The following is a 17,313-nucleotide window of genomic DNA, read 5'->3' as shown; positions in this document are numbered from 1 at the left end:
TCAGATGTTGCTCAAATGCTTCATCCTAGGCAAATAATTTTACTCTTGCATCAGCTAGTCGTACAGGCTCCATGTTTGTTTCAAAGATTCGACAAGCAGCGAATCCGCTGATGGGACGACAGATGATTGCAAATCGATCGGGCAACAGCTGCAGAGCTCCGTGATGCATCAGCTGGAGCTCTCCCAGCCACTCGTGATTCTACTAGCCTCTGTGCGTTCTAAGATGAATGACACTCGTAAGTGCCCAAAGTGATAGGGCCATTTCAAGCAGAACCGGGCATCAGGCGCGAGGTCGAGTAAGTGTTTTGGATGGTAGGGTGGCTACTAATATATATGTATTTATGCCATTTGTCATGGGTCTCATGCTGACCGCATGATGTATTGGGAAAACATAGAAGCAATAGGTGCTTTAATCTATTACGATTGAGCTAAAATGAAGTAAGAAATAGAAGTAGAGTAGGATGATGGATGGTTGCGGTCCCTGGCCCAGTTTCCCTTCATGTGTTTCTCCGCAGCCGCATCCATCCTCGTCACCACAACCTTACCCATCTGCTCTCGCTTTCCACAACAACTCCCCTTTCATGCCCGCTCTTTCACCTCCACTCCAACCCTCTCTCCCCCTCCTTCCATCTCAATCCTTGACTCCCTTCTGTCCTCTGCAGAATCGCTTTTGCCGATGGAGTCTCTGTGAACGGTTTGGCCCGCGACGATCACTTTCCTTGGGCTGTTGTCAGCAACGGCACCTCTCTCCCCCACTCGCTCCCCCGACCGGTCATCTCAATCACGTCCTCGTTGGGCCCCATCCCCCCAAATTCGAGTTCATCGGCGACAATCTCGATCTGAGCGATCAGGCTTGAATTGTTGTTGATTTTGCGCTCTTTCCATCGAGATTCCTCTTCTTCGTGATGTCCGCCGGCGCTGGCTCTGCCGTCGCTCGCAGCCACTCCACCTCCTCCCGGCCGCCATCCTATGGAACTGCCCCATCGGACACCCCTCATCGTACTCGAAGTGTTGCTACGAGGCCCGCGACGGCATCCCAGCCTTCTCCAATCCATAATAGTCACTCTTCAAACCGCCACTCCTATTCCAAATCGCAGTCGTACGACCGCAGACCTCCTACCAACCACGCCGTTTTCGACACTATAGCCCGTCGGGATTTTGAGTCCTCCAGGGGTACCCAACAGCCCTCCTCCCGTCGCGACCGAGACCATTCGAGAGAACGCTCACAGGAGCGCCCGTCGACCTCTCACCGTACAGAGTCCTCGACCAAACCCCAGAGAACTCTTTCGGTCAGAAGCCATCAGCGCGACAGTATAGATATGACATCTTCGGGACCGGGGGCGGGAGATGGGGGTGCAGGACATTCCCACTCTTCTTCTGGGCATCACTTGCACCCAGCCAATCCGAGCCAGCCAAAACGGCGCACAATGATCGCAACGCCGACGGGCCAATGGTCACTGGGGAAAACGTTGGGTGCAGGTAGTATGGGAAAGGTCAAGGTTGGGAAGCATCTAGAGACCGGTGAACAGGTGAGCTATACTCCCCAACTGTAAAGTGCTGGTGCTCTCGTTAATCAATTGTCTTATGCAGGTCGCTATCAAGATTGTGCCTCGACAGTCCACTGAGGAGCACAGAAGTGCCCGTGAGGCTGAAAGGGCGGACCGCTCAAAAGAGATACGTACTGCCCGTGAGGCAGCTATCGTCAGTCTCGTGAATCACCCTTATATCTGTGGTATGCGAGATGTAGTACGCACAAATTACCACTGGTATATGCTTTTCGAGCTTGTCAATGGTGGTCAGATGCTGGACTACATCATCTCCCACGGTAAGCTGAAGGAGAAACAAGCCAGGAAATTTGCGCGCCAAATTGCCAGTGCGCTGGATTACTGCCACCGCAACAGCATTGTGCACCGAGACCTGAAGATTGAAAACATCTTGATTAGCAAGACTGGAGATATCAAAATCATCGACTTCGGTCTCAGCAATTTGTTTTCTCCGAGGAGTCTCTTGAAGACATTTTGCGGCAGTCTTTACTTTGCGGCCCCGGAATTGCTCCAGGCAAGACAATATACTGGACCAGAAGTGGATGTTTGGAGCTTTGGGATCGTCCTATATGTCCTGGTGTGCGGGAAAGTGCCCTTCGATGATCAGAGCATGCCAAAGCTCCATGCGAAGATCAAGCAGGGTGTCTTTGAGTATCCGCCCGGGCTTAGTCATGGTAAGTTGCTCTCTCGTTGTAACCAGTGTTGTCAAAGCTGATGAGAATGCTTTCTAGAATGCCGCAGCATCATCTCTCGCATGCTTGTTACGGATCCTAAGCAGCGTGCAAGCCTTGCAGAGATTATGAACCACCCGTGGATGAACAAGGGGTTCAGCGGAATCCCAGATAACCACCTTCCAACTCGTGAACCTCTACAGCTTCCATTGGACGCGGAGGTGATTGAGAAAATGACTGGATTCGATTTCGGGCCGCCCGACTACATCGCCGCGCAACTTACCAAAATCATCGAGTCTGAAGATTACCAGCATGCCATTGCGCTCAATGCCCGTGAACAGGCAGCTCCTACATATACCGATAAGAAGCGGGGCGTCTTTGACTTCTACAAGCGACGCAACTCGGCCAGCAAAGACACACTCTCAGCCCCTTCAGCAGAAGCCGTTCAACTAGGAAATGACCCTCTGAACGCCTATAGTCCACTACTGTCTGTGTACTACCTCGTCAAAGAGAAGTTGGACAGAGAAAAAGGCGAAACTAACCCAGGCGCCCTCGCCATCCCTCAAGCTCCGGGCGACGCGCTGCTTCAGGTACCAGATCTGCCAGCCCCGGAAGCCGCTCATACAAATCAGTATCAAGTGCCGGGGGAGAAAGATACAGGAAGACGATCACGTCCACGCGCGCGCACTCATGGTGATGACGATATCACGGAAGGCATGAAGAATATCGGGCTAGCATCGCAGCAAGGGCAAGCCTCGCACAGCCCTGCCGCCTCCCAGCCAGAGACCCCTGCTAAGAAAGAAAGCACTGCAGCGGGTCTTCTCAGACGGTTCAGCACTCGGAGAACAAAGGACCGTAGCCGGGATCGTGAACGATCAAGGATTGCAAGCCCTAATGCTCCTTCTCTCAGTGTGCAGCCACCGGCTGACTCTGCTTCGCCTCTTTCAAGAGGATTCAGTATGCGGAGAAACCGTCGCGCCGACCCATCTCCAACCGCGATACCATCAACAGGTAGTCAGCCTCATCATCAGGACCTCCTCAAGACCCCTGGATCGACAGAGCCGGCCTCACGATCTAATAAATTCTTGGAAAGGTCCACCAGTGTTAGCTCAGCTGAGCCCCGGCATCGTCGGACCCGCCGAACCGATGCCGATGCGACCAACCAACCACCGCAAACGAGCGGCTCGGAACAATCAACAACCGTGCCCAAGGATTCGACACCAGGACGAGAGCAAAAAGCGCCGCGTACGCACGCTACGCGAACGATGTCCCTGGGTCATGCTCGACGTGAAAGCATCCAGGCTCGCAGAGCTCGACGAGATGCCGCGAGAGAGGCCAACGTCCCCGAGGAGACAGATGGGGAAGTTTCTGGACCAGGGGCTGCCTTGGAAAGTGCAAACGAGGAAGATTTGTCGAAGCCCGTCTATCTTAAGGGCCTTTTCAGTGTTTCTACTACTAGCAGCAAACCGCTGGCTTTTATCCGGGCCGATATTATTCGGGTCCTGAAACAGCTTGCCGTCGAGTATGAGGAAATCAAAGGCGGCTTTAGCTGCCGACATGCACCCAGCATTGAGCTGGACAAGGTCGTTGATAATGGACCTCCAAGTCCTGAACGACAAGGCCAGGTTTCTGGTCACCGTCGCCGAATCAGCTTTGGAGGCTTGCTTAACCACGACGATAATCGGGAGGAGATTCGAAACGCATCCCGCCGTCGCCAGCGAGCGCCGGATCGCAGCTTCGTGTCCAACTCCGAGGCCTCGGATGAGTACCTGGAGACACGCGATACAAACACAGCCAGCGGTGATCGTGTAGTTGGCGAGACCACTACCCGAGTTCAAAGCGACACAGGTGGAAACTTGGTTCTTCGATTTGAGATTCTCATCGTCAAAGTGCCGCTGTTCTCTCTCCACGGTATTCAATTCAAAAAGGTGTCTGGAGGCATGTGGCAATATCGGGAGATGGCCAAGAAGATCTTGGACGCCCTGCGACTTTAATAAATTCGAGCGAGGCATGTGCATCAGCGACATGAGGTTTCATCTAGGTAACGCGCAAGCCAGGTTGACATGACAGTTATACATGAGCATGACATTTTCTATTCTCTCTTGTTTCTCTTACTACTACTCGTTGATTCAAGTGATTGTACGTGCGTGGGATTGATGGCTTTTGGTGTGCATCCCTACTAGCTGGCTCATCAGCATGTAGTTATAGTGACGGGCTGTTATCATCATGTGACTTGTCCTAGCCGTGTACAATTGTCGATTGCATTTCCTCCCCTATAGTTTTGGGTGTCCACTTGATTGGCTTATCACTGCCGTCTTCGAGGGCTATAGAGGGTTAGCTTTGAGTTTCGCCAGATTTTTACCTGCTTCATCTTGTGAGTGATAGAGAGGAAAACAGAGCGCTCTCTAGTCAGTTAATTTATTCTGCGAGTTGAGTAATGGTGTAAGCAGAAGGCGGTGAGATACGTAGTCAGCTATTTGTCATCCAAGTTATAAATATCAACAACTTTCTCTCAAAATTTCAAAACTAGATTACACAGCTACCACAGCAGATGATTAAATAAAATTTGTACTGTTGGACTCGTGAGAGTTTTCTCTATTCAAATATATAATTATCACATTGAAAGCACTAGGTGAAGCTCCTTGAGTATTGTCGCTGGATTTACTTGGGGTTAACTTTTATTTACTGGTAAAAACAGTAGGTTCCCGAGCATAGGGTGTGGTCTTAGCACCACAATCCAGCAATTGGGCCAGTTTCAGCAAAAGCATAACAACCACAATATCCGACTCAACCATACTGTCTTTTTTATAAATGTTGTCTTTTTATAATTTTATAGTCTGATACCCTGAATCAGCTATATGCAGCTCATTTTTGATGAATTAAAAACAAAATCGCATGCATTGCGTTCAGGAGAATAATAGCTAGGAATATTTGTATTTTAATAAATAGATGATACCTGACTAAGCAAGCACAGACTTTCTGATTGGCTCAGATATAGTGAGTCACGTGAATTCTAACACTAATTTACCCTTTGAGCAACCTCAGGTCTTCTCCTCCAGGCCATCTCCATGATCTTCAGGCGTTCTTCCTATCCTCCAGTCTTCGGTCTCTTTGAAAGTTGACTGTTCTCTGCCTCTTCTCCTGATGATGGCGCAGACCGATTTTAAGAAAATGTACATTGATCTGACCGAAGACTCAGAATCCGAGGGGCCGGCAAGGGTAAGTTTAGCTCCTTGTATCTTTTACGTGTATTTTGGAGATCTGTGTTCCTGTTATCTTGGGTCTATTTTGGATCCACAGCCCACTAACTTATGGTTTGGTGTGCTCCCTACCAATATTTTGATATGCTCTCTATGGACTTTTCTATTTTGTGTGTTTTGTGTGCTGGCATGTTATGTGCTTTTTTCTTTTTTTTTTTTTTTGAATTATCTTATTTCCCCTTTTAATCATGCGTGTGTCGGGTTCTACTATTTTCTCCATCTCAGATTGACCTCAATTGAGCTTCACTGACAACTCCTAGATTCCCAACCCCCGTTTCTTTCCTAGAATTGGGAGCTTTCCCCACCGGAGTCTTCCATCTTCGGTTTCCCTAAAGAGAAAATCAGACATTGAGCTTGAATCTACATCAGTTTCCTCTTTCGACTCACCCGTTCCCCAGAGCAACAGCAGCAGCAGCAGCAGCAACAACAACAACAACGCCAATCATAATGGCATTGCCTATTCACACCCCGTGAAGCGGATATCTGCGCCGTTTACTCCCAGCCCAGCACCAGAGGGTATCAGCGTTGTTATTCCCTCACCATCCGATCAGCTCAAAAGAGAAATCGGATCTGCCGAGTTGATTTCAGATGCTGAGCTTACAGGACTTTCAGAGAAATACTACCCTACAGATGCTCATGAAAGACGGGCCATCAAGGGAGCATACCCGACTGCTAGGAAGACGAACCGTTCCGTTGTACCCCTACACATCAACAATCCTGGTCCTTTTTTGACTGAAAAAGGCAGACGCCCAGTACACGAGCTACTATGCGAAAGTCTTAGAAAGAAACTAGCTTCTATTAAAGGCCCTGCTGTTACTGTTAGGCCTGCAGATGAGAAGCTACTTGCAAAATTAACTGCCGGATTTGAGTTTGTCAATGAATATAAACTCAGAGAAGGGGTCACTCCGATTGACAAGGACTTCCTCGGGGGTTGTGGCTGCAGTGTGGTTTGCAGTCCGGACCGATGCAGTTGTCTCTCAAAGGAGGAGCATTCGGACGAGCAGATTATTCCCTACAAACGGGCAGCCGATGACCCACGCTTCTTGGTATTGTCTCCAGAGTTCATGGGGAGAATATCCATGATTTATGAATGCAACTCATTATGCGGGTGCAATGAGAAGTGCTGGAATAGGGTCATTGAGCAAGGAAGACGAGTTCGTCTGGAGATTTTCCACACTGGTCGTCGTGGTTTTGGTACGTCTCTTTTTTATATGGTAATAGAACCAAGCTAATCAATCAATGATATCAGGCCTCCGTTCTCCAGACTTTATCCGTGCTGGCCAATTCATTGACCTCTACCTTGGCGAGGTCATTACAATAAAGAAAGCGGATGAACGTGAGAAGATTGCCAACGCTCGCAACGCGTCCTCTTATCTTTTCGAACTCGATTTTCACGTTAATGATGACGACATCAAGGATGACGATATCTACGTTGTTGACGGCTGCAACTATGGTGCTGCCACCCGCTTCATAAACCACTCCTGCAACCCTAACTGCAAAATGTTCACTGTCTCCCGTACCCACGGCGACCGGTATATCTACGATCTCGCATTCTTTGCACTAAGAGATATTGCGTCTGGCACCGAACTAACATTCGATTACAATCCAACTTTTAAGAAAGTTGACAAGCTTGATCCTAACGCAGTTCCTTGTCTCTGTGGCGAGCCTAACTGTCGCGGGCAGTTATGGCCTAATAACAGAAAGAAGGCGAGGTAATCCCTTCTCTTCCCGCCTATCCTGCATGTTCACTACTCCTCCTCCTACACCCTTCCTCGCGCGTCTTCCTATCATATCAGGAGTCTAGCGGCATTCTTCCATTTCTCCTTGGGTGGAACCATTGCATACAGGATTTGCATTACATGCGTCACGTTGTACTCTCTCATTACCTTGCATTGCGTCCAGCTGCATCATTGGAGTTAAGCCTGATTCTACCAGCATCTCTCTCGCCCGCGGGCTTCATAATTCTTCAGCCTTGATCTTCTCCCCCCTCGGCAGGCCGCTATGCATTTTTCGGATACCCTGATTTTTCCACCTCTTAGTTCATTCATCTGTCTTGGACTTGTGATACCCTCCGTCTTTTTTCCTTTTCTTTTTAAATCTTTGCTGTGCATACCTTACGCTGAAGACGTACCTTGCATGCATGCATCTCATAACATGCAAGCTCATACGGTACTGCTGCTTTGCATCATCGACTGATGAGCATGCGTCGGTCTAACCAGGCCTACACTACACTCTGCATCGGCAATGGTCCTATGTGGACTCTGGATTGCATATAATGTACCATACATAATCTACACTACATAACTTACCCCAGGCTAGGATGATGTATCCTAAAGCAAAGCCATTCCTGCTTTGTTCTAAGTCTAAGGATCTAAGCCTAAGGCTGGAAGCCTAAAGGGAACAGTATTGAGCTACTTCTGCTAAAGAAGATATCATATTATGCATTGAAGAATCAAAGAACAAAGCCAAATAATAAAAAAAAAACATAAAGCCTTGAATTGTTATCACACAAGACAAAAGCATAACTATGTGGAAGATGTAGATGATGTAGGTAAACCACTAAATAAAAGGGATATATGTTAAACTCAAGTCAAATATATGAAAGGAGGCCCAATCTGAAGGTTGATACTGAACCCGACGCCGCCATAAATAGCCCTATAAACATTCAACCAAAACCAACCAACAAGCCTGAGGCATTGCATAAAGACGCCCAATCCAAATAACCGCAAACACCACGTGGAAGAAAAAAAAAAGCCCTCAACTCAAAAACCACAAATAAAAAAATAAATATGGAAAAAAAAAAGAGTCAGAAGGGATATCATATCAATCACCCCCTCCCCTCCAAGACCTCAAAAATCCCACCCATAACAAATCGTGGCTGCGACAGCCTCTTTCTGTCTTCGCCATCAATGCGGTCAGAATCGGAGCCGTAAGATAGACGATTCCGACTATCGAGAGAAGAAATGTCGGAAAACATCCTTGCTTCAATGCCTCCTGGTTCTGGGACGGAATCGAGATCTAAATCCACAGGCCTTGGTTCAAGCAGATCCAGCCCCTGTCGCTCAATCGAGTCCATACTTGCTCTTGAGCGTTCTTGACGGAGGAGAATGTCGATGGTTGAGGGGCGGTGGCGGAGGGTGGTTTTGTTGCTGTGGTGCTGATTGCATTTGTGGTGGTGGCTGTGGTTTGGGCTCAGTTTGCAGGATGTAGATCCTGGCCGGAGAGGCTGGAAGAGAGTTGGAGAGAGGGAAGGCGATGTTGGTGAGGAGGGGAGGGTTGGGCTTGAGCCGAGGATTGTGGAAGTTGAGCTGAGGGGGCTTGTTGGGGGGGAAGAGTACTCGGTGGTGGTGTAGGGGTGTTTGTTGGTCGTATTGGTGGTGTTGGGGTGAGGTTGGAGTGAGGTGTGTAGGAGGGTGAGGTTTGGTTTGGAGGTGTTGTTAGTACGCATTTTGCTCGTTGATTATGACGGAGTCTATGCACTTTAGGCGTAGAAGTACAGTGTAATGTAGACTGCGTGGATGAGTTTTGATGGTGACTGGATTCAAGTAGACAGACAATAGATGGATCAAATGATGGATCCGCTCGACAGTATCGTCAGCAGTCGAGTTCCCTGATTAAATCCAGCTCCAGCTTCAGCACCGGATGATCGACGGACGGGTGGCGAAGATGAAACTCGGAGTATAAAATAGGGCGCCTGGTTGAAACACGAAGGAGCATCAGTGGTGGTGTCAGGTCAGATTGTCCAGGACGACAGAGACGCTTCGGCAAGCGATCGGTGTAGCAGGTAGAACGCCGGAAGAGTTCGCTCAAAAGGAGCCCGGAGGGAGGGGCTCTTGGATCTTTAATTAAGTGGCCCTGTTAAAGACAAGGATTTTAAGGGCACGGATTAAGTATCCATCAGCAAGGAACGCGCGATCTAGTAGATGGTAGCTCGGTGCTAGGGAGAGGGGGAGCGGGAGGGGGGAGGGTGGGGAGCTCATGGAGACTACTTGTATAGATGAAATGCGACAGGAAAGGAGATGAAGAATGTGAGACGGTGGATTGATATGAAAACAGTCAGGAAATAAAGATGAAGTGAGAGGGTGAAGACAAAGAGCAAGACGAAAGCGGATGGAGTCAGCCTCCGCCCGCATTCGGCAGCGGGATAGAGCCACGCAAGGGGTATCGACTCGGAGAAGTTTGTCAGTCAGTCAGACTCGCCTTACCTGAACATTGAGCCTGACACAATAACACATTAACCCATCTCAATTAGCATCTACCCACACAGTAGTAGTACGTCATCAACTCATCAGAGTGGTGGCTGGCTTTGGGGTTGGAGTATAACGACACCGCTCCTCATCCATGCAACTTTCTTCTATGCCATGATTTTGGAGGCTTGGCTGGGTAACTTCAGCATGTCATAACTCTATTACAAAAAAGGTTGATGATGGTCCCGCGAATCCGAGGTAATTAGAGAGTTTCTGATGTGTGGGTGATGAGGGGTGTTTGATGCGCGTTCTGGAGGAAGACGTATGTATTGTATGGGAGCGATTAAGAGGGCTACGTATAGGAGGAGTGACGATAATGATACAGCCTGATAGGATTCCAATAGGTGACAGCCTTAAGATATATTTTGTCGGCGTAGGCGTTGTACTATTGTAGCCGGCATGGTCTGGTGGGTTATACTTCCAGCTCCGCCGGTGGTTGATTCCTTTCCTTTGGATATACCCCAGCTAAAGAGGATCAGATTCGTCGACATTAATTGATTGAGGAAGGACTATCAGAGATGGGCAGAATTCTGAAGATGAAACAAGAAACGTCCGATCCATATTTACTCAGAAGAACCGTCTAACATAACAACATAGGGGAATTCGCAAGTCTTCGCTCTAGTTTACAGGAGAAGGAAAATGATAAAAAAAAGAGGGCCGTATAGAATAAAAACATGGTATCATGCCCACATCGACGTCCACGACCTTTCTAGTCGAGTAAAGGACTGCGTGGTCTCATCTCTCGTTCAACTTCACTACACCTCCCCTTCTTGAGGGCAAGATGAATCATCATTCATCTTCTCTTGATCGTCGTCGCTGCGTGAAACTGCGCCGGATACTCTCACCCCACGCAGAGTCGCCCAAAGACTGCATGACATTTTGTACGCTCATTGCACTGTTGTGCCGCGAGTGTGCAGATGCCGCGGATGCATCGCCTGGATGCTCTGGCCCAGCGTCATACGAGCTCATTGTGTGTGCTCGTTCACGGCCGCCAGGAGAGAGACCAATACTAATAGCTGACCACTCAGACGGTGAACTAGCTTCCGAGTTCAGTCGGCCTCCCACGCTTGTATCGATGCGAGGTAGTTGAGACGGACCCGCCTCTCCACGGCCTGGTGATGTCGGCGAGAGCATTGAGGGTCCTGCTCTGCTGATGTTGGTGTCTAGACCCGGCACGTGGGGACCCGGGCCTCCGTGGGACTGCTGGTTATCCTGTGATTCGTCATCAACGAAGATTTCAGGAACGTTGAATTGCGGCACGAAAGTCATGCGCGCGGATTTCTTGTGCTCGATGCGCTTTCTGAATTCTCGAGCCGCAGTGAGGGTCTTGAAGAACCCGATCACGGTGTTACGGCGAACGGCCTCTTCCACACGCTGGAGCTTCGCGCGACGTCGTAGGAATTCCTCGAGGCGGAGACTCTTGCTATCACTGATGACGTTGTAGTGGGCGAGGATCATGAGGCAGGAGTGGAAGGAAATGCCGTGCACTGGGTCCGCAGAGACGAGGATCTCTTCGTAAAACTCATTGAGGCGCTTTCGCCGCTCTCTAATGGCGTTCACGGGAATCTTGCGGATGGCCTTGGCGAGTTTGTCGAGGTCGACTCCCTCGAATACTCGTTTATGCTCTAGTAATGAGTCGCGCTTGTCGACTCGACATTCCTCGAGAATCCGAGGGACCATAAATTCGCCTTGGTAGATGCGCACTTCGAATTTCCCGGTAAGTTCCTGCTCATGTTAGCTTTGTTATATTCGGGAATCAGCAGTTCACATACCCGCAATAGTCGAGGGAATTGCTCCTTTGAGATATAACCTGAACCCTCGGGATCGAACTCGGCCCACGCCTGCTTGAACCGTCGGATTTCCTCGCGACTAATAACATATAGACCACTGCTCCGCTGATACACGTAGGAAAAGCTCTCAAAGATAAGAGAGACGAACAACGAAACAAAGATGTACATGCTGATAATGTTCCACGAGATGAACAGCGGCCGAGCCCAACCTGCGCTTCCGCAGTCATTTTCGAAGAACCCACCATCGCCAGCTACGCAATATGGTGGTTCCATGTTAGCGAAATCCTCCATAAGCTCATTCCATCCCTCGCCGCAGCTAGTGCGGAAAAGCAGGATCAAGGCCCTGGGGATATCCCTAAAGTTGATGTTGCCACTTTCGTTGGCGCCGAACTTGGTCAGGCCGAATGTCTGGTTCATCGCGATAGCGTAGACAAGGAACAGAACAAACCACGTCGCAAGCAGGTTTCCGATAGACGTTAAACTAGCTGCGGCCGTCTTGAACAATTGATCAAGTTGGTTGTTTCGCGGGATGAGGAGCAGTGTGATGGCGACAAGAAACAGCTTGTTCAGCACCACAATTGACTGGGTACCGGACGCTGTGAAGTTCAAGACCGACATAATAATGGTACCAGGAACAACGACCAAGGCATATAAGTCCCAGGAGCTTCTGCTGAAACGGTGCCAGCCCAGACCCGTCAGACGCAAGATGACATTCGCCAGGTAGAAAAAGTTGAATGCGAAGAAAGCGACGTCTCGAACCAAGTCCCATGTGTTGTTCTCAGGGTAAAATTCGAGGATAAGCAATACAAGGTGGAGCACAAGAATGAAGGTAACGCATCTTGCCCAGCGGCCATGCTTCTTGTACGCTATTCGATAAGCCCACTGCTTCCAGTTCGTGCTTTTCTCCGTATCTCTTCGCTTGGAAGGTGATACTTGTCTGAGCAGTTTCCTCAATTCGAGCCAAGATCGCTGCTCCGCAGTCAAGAAGGCGACCCCTGTTTGTTCTGTGTAGTTGCGCATAAACACAGACACGAACAGAGTCAAGACAAAGACGGCACCGAGCAAATTGAAGACTATGAAGAACAGCCCATTTTCGGGTGCGGTATAGGACTGTGGTTGCTGCCCAACACCTGTAATACTCATCGCGCTTGCTTGGACGTCCGTCCAACCTTCTTGAGAGACAATTTGGAAGAGAATAAACAAGGAGTCACCGAAATTATCGAAGTCATAGTAAGGGTTAGATACGACCCGAGGAGCGAGAACGTCCCAGTTATAAGGCCCGCTCATGAACTCGCCAACGCACGCGTTCAGGCTGCCTTCAATGTCACCATCATTGCATTGCATCATTTGACCGTTGAACAAATTGACTCCATAAATGGCGAATGGGATTAAGAAACTCATCGAGACCAGAGCAGCCTAAAGAAATCAGTACACGTCTATGAATAAGAGAGGGTAACATACGGCAATGACTTTCCAACCTCCAACGATGATGACGGAGTGGAAAGTGTTCTTAGCACTATCGCTAAAATTTAGTAGTCTCAGCGCCCTGAGAGCTTTGAACGCTCCAATAGCCCTAGAGACGCCATTTTCCGAGGTAAGGGCACTCAAGACGTTGACCCAAAGAGTGACCAAGACGATTCCGTCAATGAAGCCCCACGATGAGCGGAAGTACGCATTGGGCGTCCAGAAGAAACCATCCGCAACTACCTTGATGACTGCTTCGATAGTGAACAGAATGGCGAAACCCAAGTCAGTGTATGTAAACCAGTCTTTGTCCGTCTGAAAGTTCACGCTCTGATAAATAGGAGTGGTGATGCAGGCAAGAATTACCATTGCCACGATAGCTGCATAAACAAACGCCGAAAACGTATACCAGACGGGTTTGTAGGGATCAACGCCCTCCACTCGCTGGTGTCCTCGTCCAGGCCCAACCATGCGCTGGCATAGCCTTCGCACTGGGCTATCCGGCTGGAAAATGAACAAGGACTTGTTGTAATTTGGGTGTCGAATCAAATATTCTCGTTGAGCCCGCTTTCGCTGCTCTGCAGCCGAGACAACCTCTCGGGCCATCTCTTGAGGACCTAGCTCTTCATATGCTCGCGAGATTTTTAACTTTGAGTAGAAAGGGTTTGGCTCCCGCCGCATGACCGACGTTGCGACAGTTGTCCAGGCGCGTGAAAGCATGCCTGGCTCTACCAGCCCTTCGCCTGTAGTTGTGGCTCTATCCAGCCCAGCCTCGTTACGCTGGGCGTCTGGAGGCACCTCATCGAGGAATTCCCGTACAACCGCGTCCTTCAAGAGCATGTCTAGTGCGGCCGGGCCGTGGTCAAGGGGGTCTTTGAAGCGAGACGAGCCGCGTCCCAGTTTGAAGATCTTTGACAGAGACAAATTTCCTTGTGACGCGCCATTGACTTGCTTCTGCTCCAAGAACGCCCGGACCTGATGTAGTCGCTTCTCATCCTCTGATACGTCGAAGCTTTCTTGAATGACTGCAATGAACATATTCAAGATAATAAAGTTAGCCAGAACAAACCACAAGACCATGAATGTGGCTGAGATCCAGGCAGTATTGAAATGATAGGTGTATGATGTGACGACGTATAGCGAGGTAGTCCAGCCCTCGCTAGACAGGATCTGATACATTCCAAGAAAAGAGTTGTAGATGTCAGCAAAGGTGATATCGATCATATTTCCATCGTCATCTTCCCGCGGGATCTGGCTGCGGAAGAGTTGAGTGGCGAATATAGATGCAAAAAATGTGATTAGGAACACGAAGATGATCAAGTTCACCAAACCAACGGCATTGCGGAAAACGAGGGTGATCAAGTTTCTCGTGACTGAAAACGCCAAAACAAGACGGTAAACTCGAAGGATCTGGAAGAGCGTCAGAACCGCATATGCTCGTCCTGAGTTTTTTATAGCGGGAATCTGGATGATGCTAGTGATGATCGCAAGCGCTAAATCGACCCAATTTCGACGTTTCTGGTGAAACTTGCGCCAGTCTGTGAGAAACCGAAGTATAATCTCGGCAAGCATCACAAATGTGACTACGGTCTCGCAGTTGTTGATAAGTTCCTCTCGGTCATCGCTCATGGACGAGCTTCTCAACCCCTGCATGACGAGGTCAAAAAAGATGATGGCAAGCCAGAACCAGTATGTCTTGTCATAAATGCGCTTAATCTTGCTGGTTTTGCTCGAAGAATCGTCTTCCTCTTCATTAGCATCAATTGTTTGAGACGCAAAAGCACTTCGTTTGCTTTCCTCACGAATGACCTGGAAGGAGTGGGTAATAACAGCAACCAACAAGTTTACCATCCATAAACTCAAAATAACAAAACCACAAGCGAAGAACAGGGCGGCCACAAGGTAGTCGCTATCGGTAGTGTTGTAGAGAAGATCCGTGAATGTATTCGAGCTCATAATCACAAACACAAGCTCCAGGGAGTTCAAGATGTTATCAAAGCTCATCGTTCCGTTGTACGGGTTGTCCCCTTCAACACACAGAGAGCCGATGGGGCAAATGAACCCTTTGGGTTTGGCGTCGCTCTCTATGTTGTCGCTTCGAATCCATGGTCTTTGGGTGCCAGTGTCGTCAAGCCAACCACCACAGAACTGGAGCGAGCCGAACGGATCATTCATAGTGAAGTTGTCTTGGTTATATTCTGTCCCGACCCAAACGCAGGTTCTTCGGAAACTTGACTTGAAGCTTTGGATACCAACAATCGCAAATAGGAGCCAAAAGAATCCAATGAGGAAGGCAACGTGAACAAGTAAAGGAGCCGCTTTCTTCAAACTTCGAAGGATGACCTGTAAAAAATAAGCAAGCTAGCACATGAAGTACAACCATTATCTGCAGTCATACCGAAGTACCACTGGTCAGCGCCAAGAGACGTAGAATACGGAGGCAGCTGAGCATGCGGAATATGTATAGCTGATGGGTAGTCTCAACACCCCCTATTCCAAGAACGAAAGACACCCAGTACGAAACAACGGCAACAAAGTCCAGTCGATTGAAAGAATGTCGGAGAAAAGCGCGATGCGCAAGCCTTATCCGGCGTTTTTGAAGGGGATCGTCGGCTAGTTGTTGCTCCAACTGGTTCAACCCGCCCGTAAACGTGCGGAGAATTGATGCTTGTTGGGGCTCAGGCTGAGCTGAGTTCTTGGTTGAGAACTGACGTTGTGGCGTAATTAGGTTCTTCCCTTTCTCTGCCAACGCCGTTCTGAGTCCTTTGGATCGATCTATAGTACTGTATTCGGTTGGATTGAAGAAAAGTCCGGAGACCATTATTTTAGCGATGAGTTCCGCGGTGTAGATGATGAAAATGGCAAGGTAAGGCCAGTCCATTTTATTTGCGCCCCAGCGCGTTGACCGTGGGTGACTCCATTCGGATTGTGAAGACTCGATGGTTAGAAGGATAGTTTGGATGATGATGACAACCAAAATAAATGGCTCCGTGAACGAATGGACAAGGATATCACATAAAAATGTTCGGACTGTACTGTCTGGACCAAACAAAAAAAGGGCTTTTCCTTTCAATGGGTTGCTCAACCCCCTCCATGCTTTCTTGTCGGTTGCTTTTTCCCTCGGGGTCTGCTCGGAAGCTATTGAAGGCGCATCGTGGGCGTAGTCTGGAAGAGAAGGGAGCGAGGGCGGAGCTTCCATGCGCGCACTTTTATGAGACTCCTCTCTCAATATCGACTGCTCAACAACCTCCGGCTCGTTACTCAGGTTGACGACACGTTGAGAGACGGACTTCATCATCGAACTTGCGCGCAGCAACGCCGACCCGGAAACCGAAGGTGACAGCGAACGGTCCCTCGACACACTCTCCCCACGGCGCCTCCCACTGAGACCGCTTTCCATATTGTGCAAGTCGTCTCCCAAACGCGACCCCATGTGGGCATCATCGAACCGAACCGAAGGAGGATTGGATCGCTCATCCCGCGAATCGCTAGCACTGGGAGCCGCAGACGTACCACTGATAGGCTGTACATGTCGAATGCTTGTCAATGGCGTAGTGTCCGGGTAAGTCTCGGAGGGCGAGAGGTAATTCTCAGCTTCATGCGGGTCGATAGTATTTATGCGGGCAAAGTCCATGTCGGGATCCGACTCCTCCCGGCGGTGCGATTCATATGGAGACATGCTCTGCGAAGGGTGAAACCCAAGGCCAACCGACGACATCGCCGCAGCAAACGCCCCAGGATCCTCGACGGGGAATTGATTTGCGCCATCGGTGGAGTGCGAATGCGTCGTAGCATGACTACCGTGGTCGACAGGGGAGTCCTCGGCCAATCTCTCATATGTCCGCCCTCTCTCGGTCAATGAGCGCCCCGAAAATAGCCGGCTTCCAACCCTGCCTATTCCTCGTCCTGTACGATCGGGCGGACCGGAGAGGTCTTGTAGAGGTATTGAGTGATTGGCGATATCACTTTCGTCGCTTGAGCCGCGGTCATGGCTGTTCGACGCCATGGTGGGCAGGATCGATTAGCTAGCTGAATGCAGACATCGCAAGCTGCGATTGTCGAGGGGTGAATCAGAGCGGAGCGCGATATGTCGTACGCAATCGGAGGGAATGGGGAGTATGCACAGTCGCGGCTGGACGTCCGGCGCGGCTGCGGAAACGAGAGGTGAGCGTAGGCAAATCGATTATAGCGAATGAAGCGCGGAAAAGAAATCAAGCAAAGATCAGAGAAGAGGAAATTCGGACTTCCGCCAGCTGTGGCAGTGAAGTGTCTTCTCCGGATTCCAGCGATCGTCTAGTCTGCGCCAGGAGCGGACCAAACGGGGCTTGTTGGCGGGA

General features: G+C 49.6%; 4 protein-coding genes across 4 annotated transcripts; 2 read left to right on the top strand and 2 right to left on the bottom strand.

Annotated features, from left to right (window-relative positions):
* The first annotated feature begins 798 nt into the window (after window positions 1-798).
* kin1 (putative serine/threonine protein kinase Kin1) lies at window positions 799-4,716 on the top strand. The gene is made up of 3 exons (XM_073720991.1): window positions 799-1,529; window positions 1,591-2,218; window positions 2,276-4,716. The coding sequence occupies exons 1-3, from the start codon at window positions 906-908 to the stop codon at window positions 4,207-4,209; spliced, it is 3,186 nt and encodes a 1,061-aa protein (XP_073576361.1). The 5' UTR covers window positions 799-905; the 3' UTR covers window positions 4,210-4,716.
* A 670-nt stretch (window positions 4,717-5,386) lies between these two features.
* clrD (histone-lysine N-methyltransferase Clr4) lies at window positions 5,387-7,191 on the top strand (the record flags this gene model as incomplete). The annotated part of the gene is made up of 3 exons (XM_073713534.1): window positions 5,387-5,434; window positions 5,736-6,669; window positions 6,725-7,191. 3 exons carry the CDS (start codon window positions 5,387-5,389, stop codon window positions 7,189-7,191), a joined length of 1,449 nt encoding a protein of 482 aa, XP_073576360.1.
* A 701-nt stretch (window positions 7,192-7,892) lies between these two features.
* On the bottom strand, window positions 7,893-9,122 carry BJY04DRAFT_74734 (uncharacterized protein). The gene has a single exon (XM_073720990.1). The coding sequence runs from the start codon at window positions 8,921-8,923 to the stop codon at window positions 8,303-8,305; it is 621 nt and encodes a 206-aa protein (XP_073576359.1). The 5' UTR covers window positions 8,924-9,122; the 3' UTR covers window positions 7,893-8,302.
* Window positions 9,123-10,205: 1,083 nt separating this feature from the next.
* Window positions 10,206-17,311, bottom strand: cch1 (calcium channel protein CCH1). The gene is made up of 4 exons (XM_073720988.1): window positions 15,375-17,311; window positions 12,974-15,319; window positions 11,495-12,928; window positions 10,206-11,447 (listed from the first exon to the last, which is right to left on the bottom strand). Exons 1-4 carry the CDS (start codon window positions 16,980-16,982, stop codon window positions 10,512-10,514), a joined length of 6,324 nt encoding a protein of 2,107 aa, XP_073576358.1. The 5' UTR covers window positions 16,983-17,311; the 3' UTR covers window positions 10,206-10,511.
* Between the last annotated feature and the right edge of the window lie 2 nt (window positions 17,312-17,313).

Source organism: Aspergillus karnatakaensis, assembly GCF_047715665.1.
Source record: "Aspergillus karnatakaensis strain CBS 102800 unplaced genomic scaffold BJY04scaffold_3, whole genome shotgun sequence".
NCBI classification, from domain to species: Eukaryota; Fungi; Ascomycota; class Eurotiomycetes; order Eurotiales; family Aspergillaceae; genus Aspergillus; species Aspergillus karnatakaensis.
Note: the sequence above shows the minus strand (reverse complement) of the source record. Positions and strands in the feature narration are given on the sequence as shown.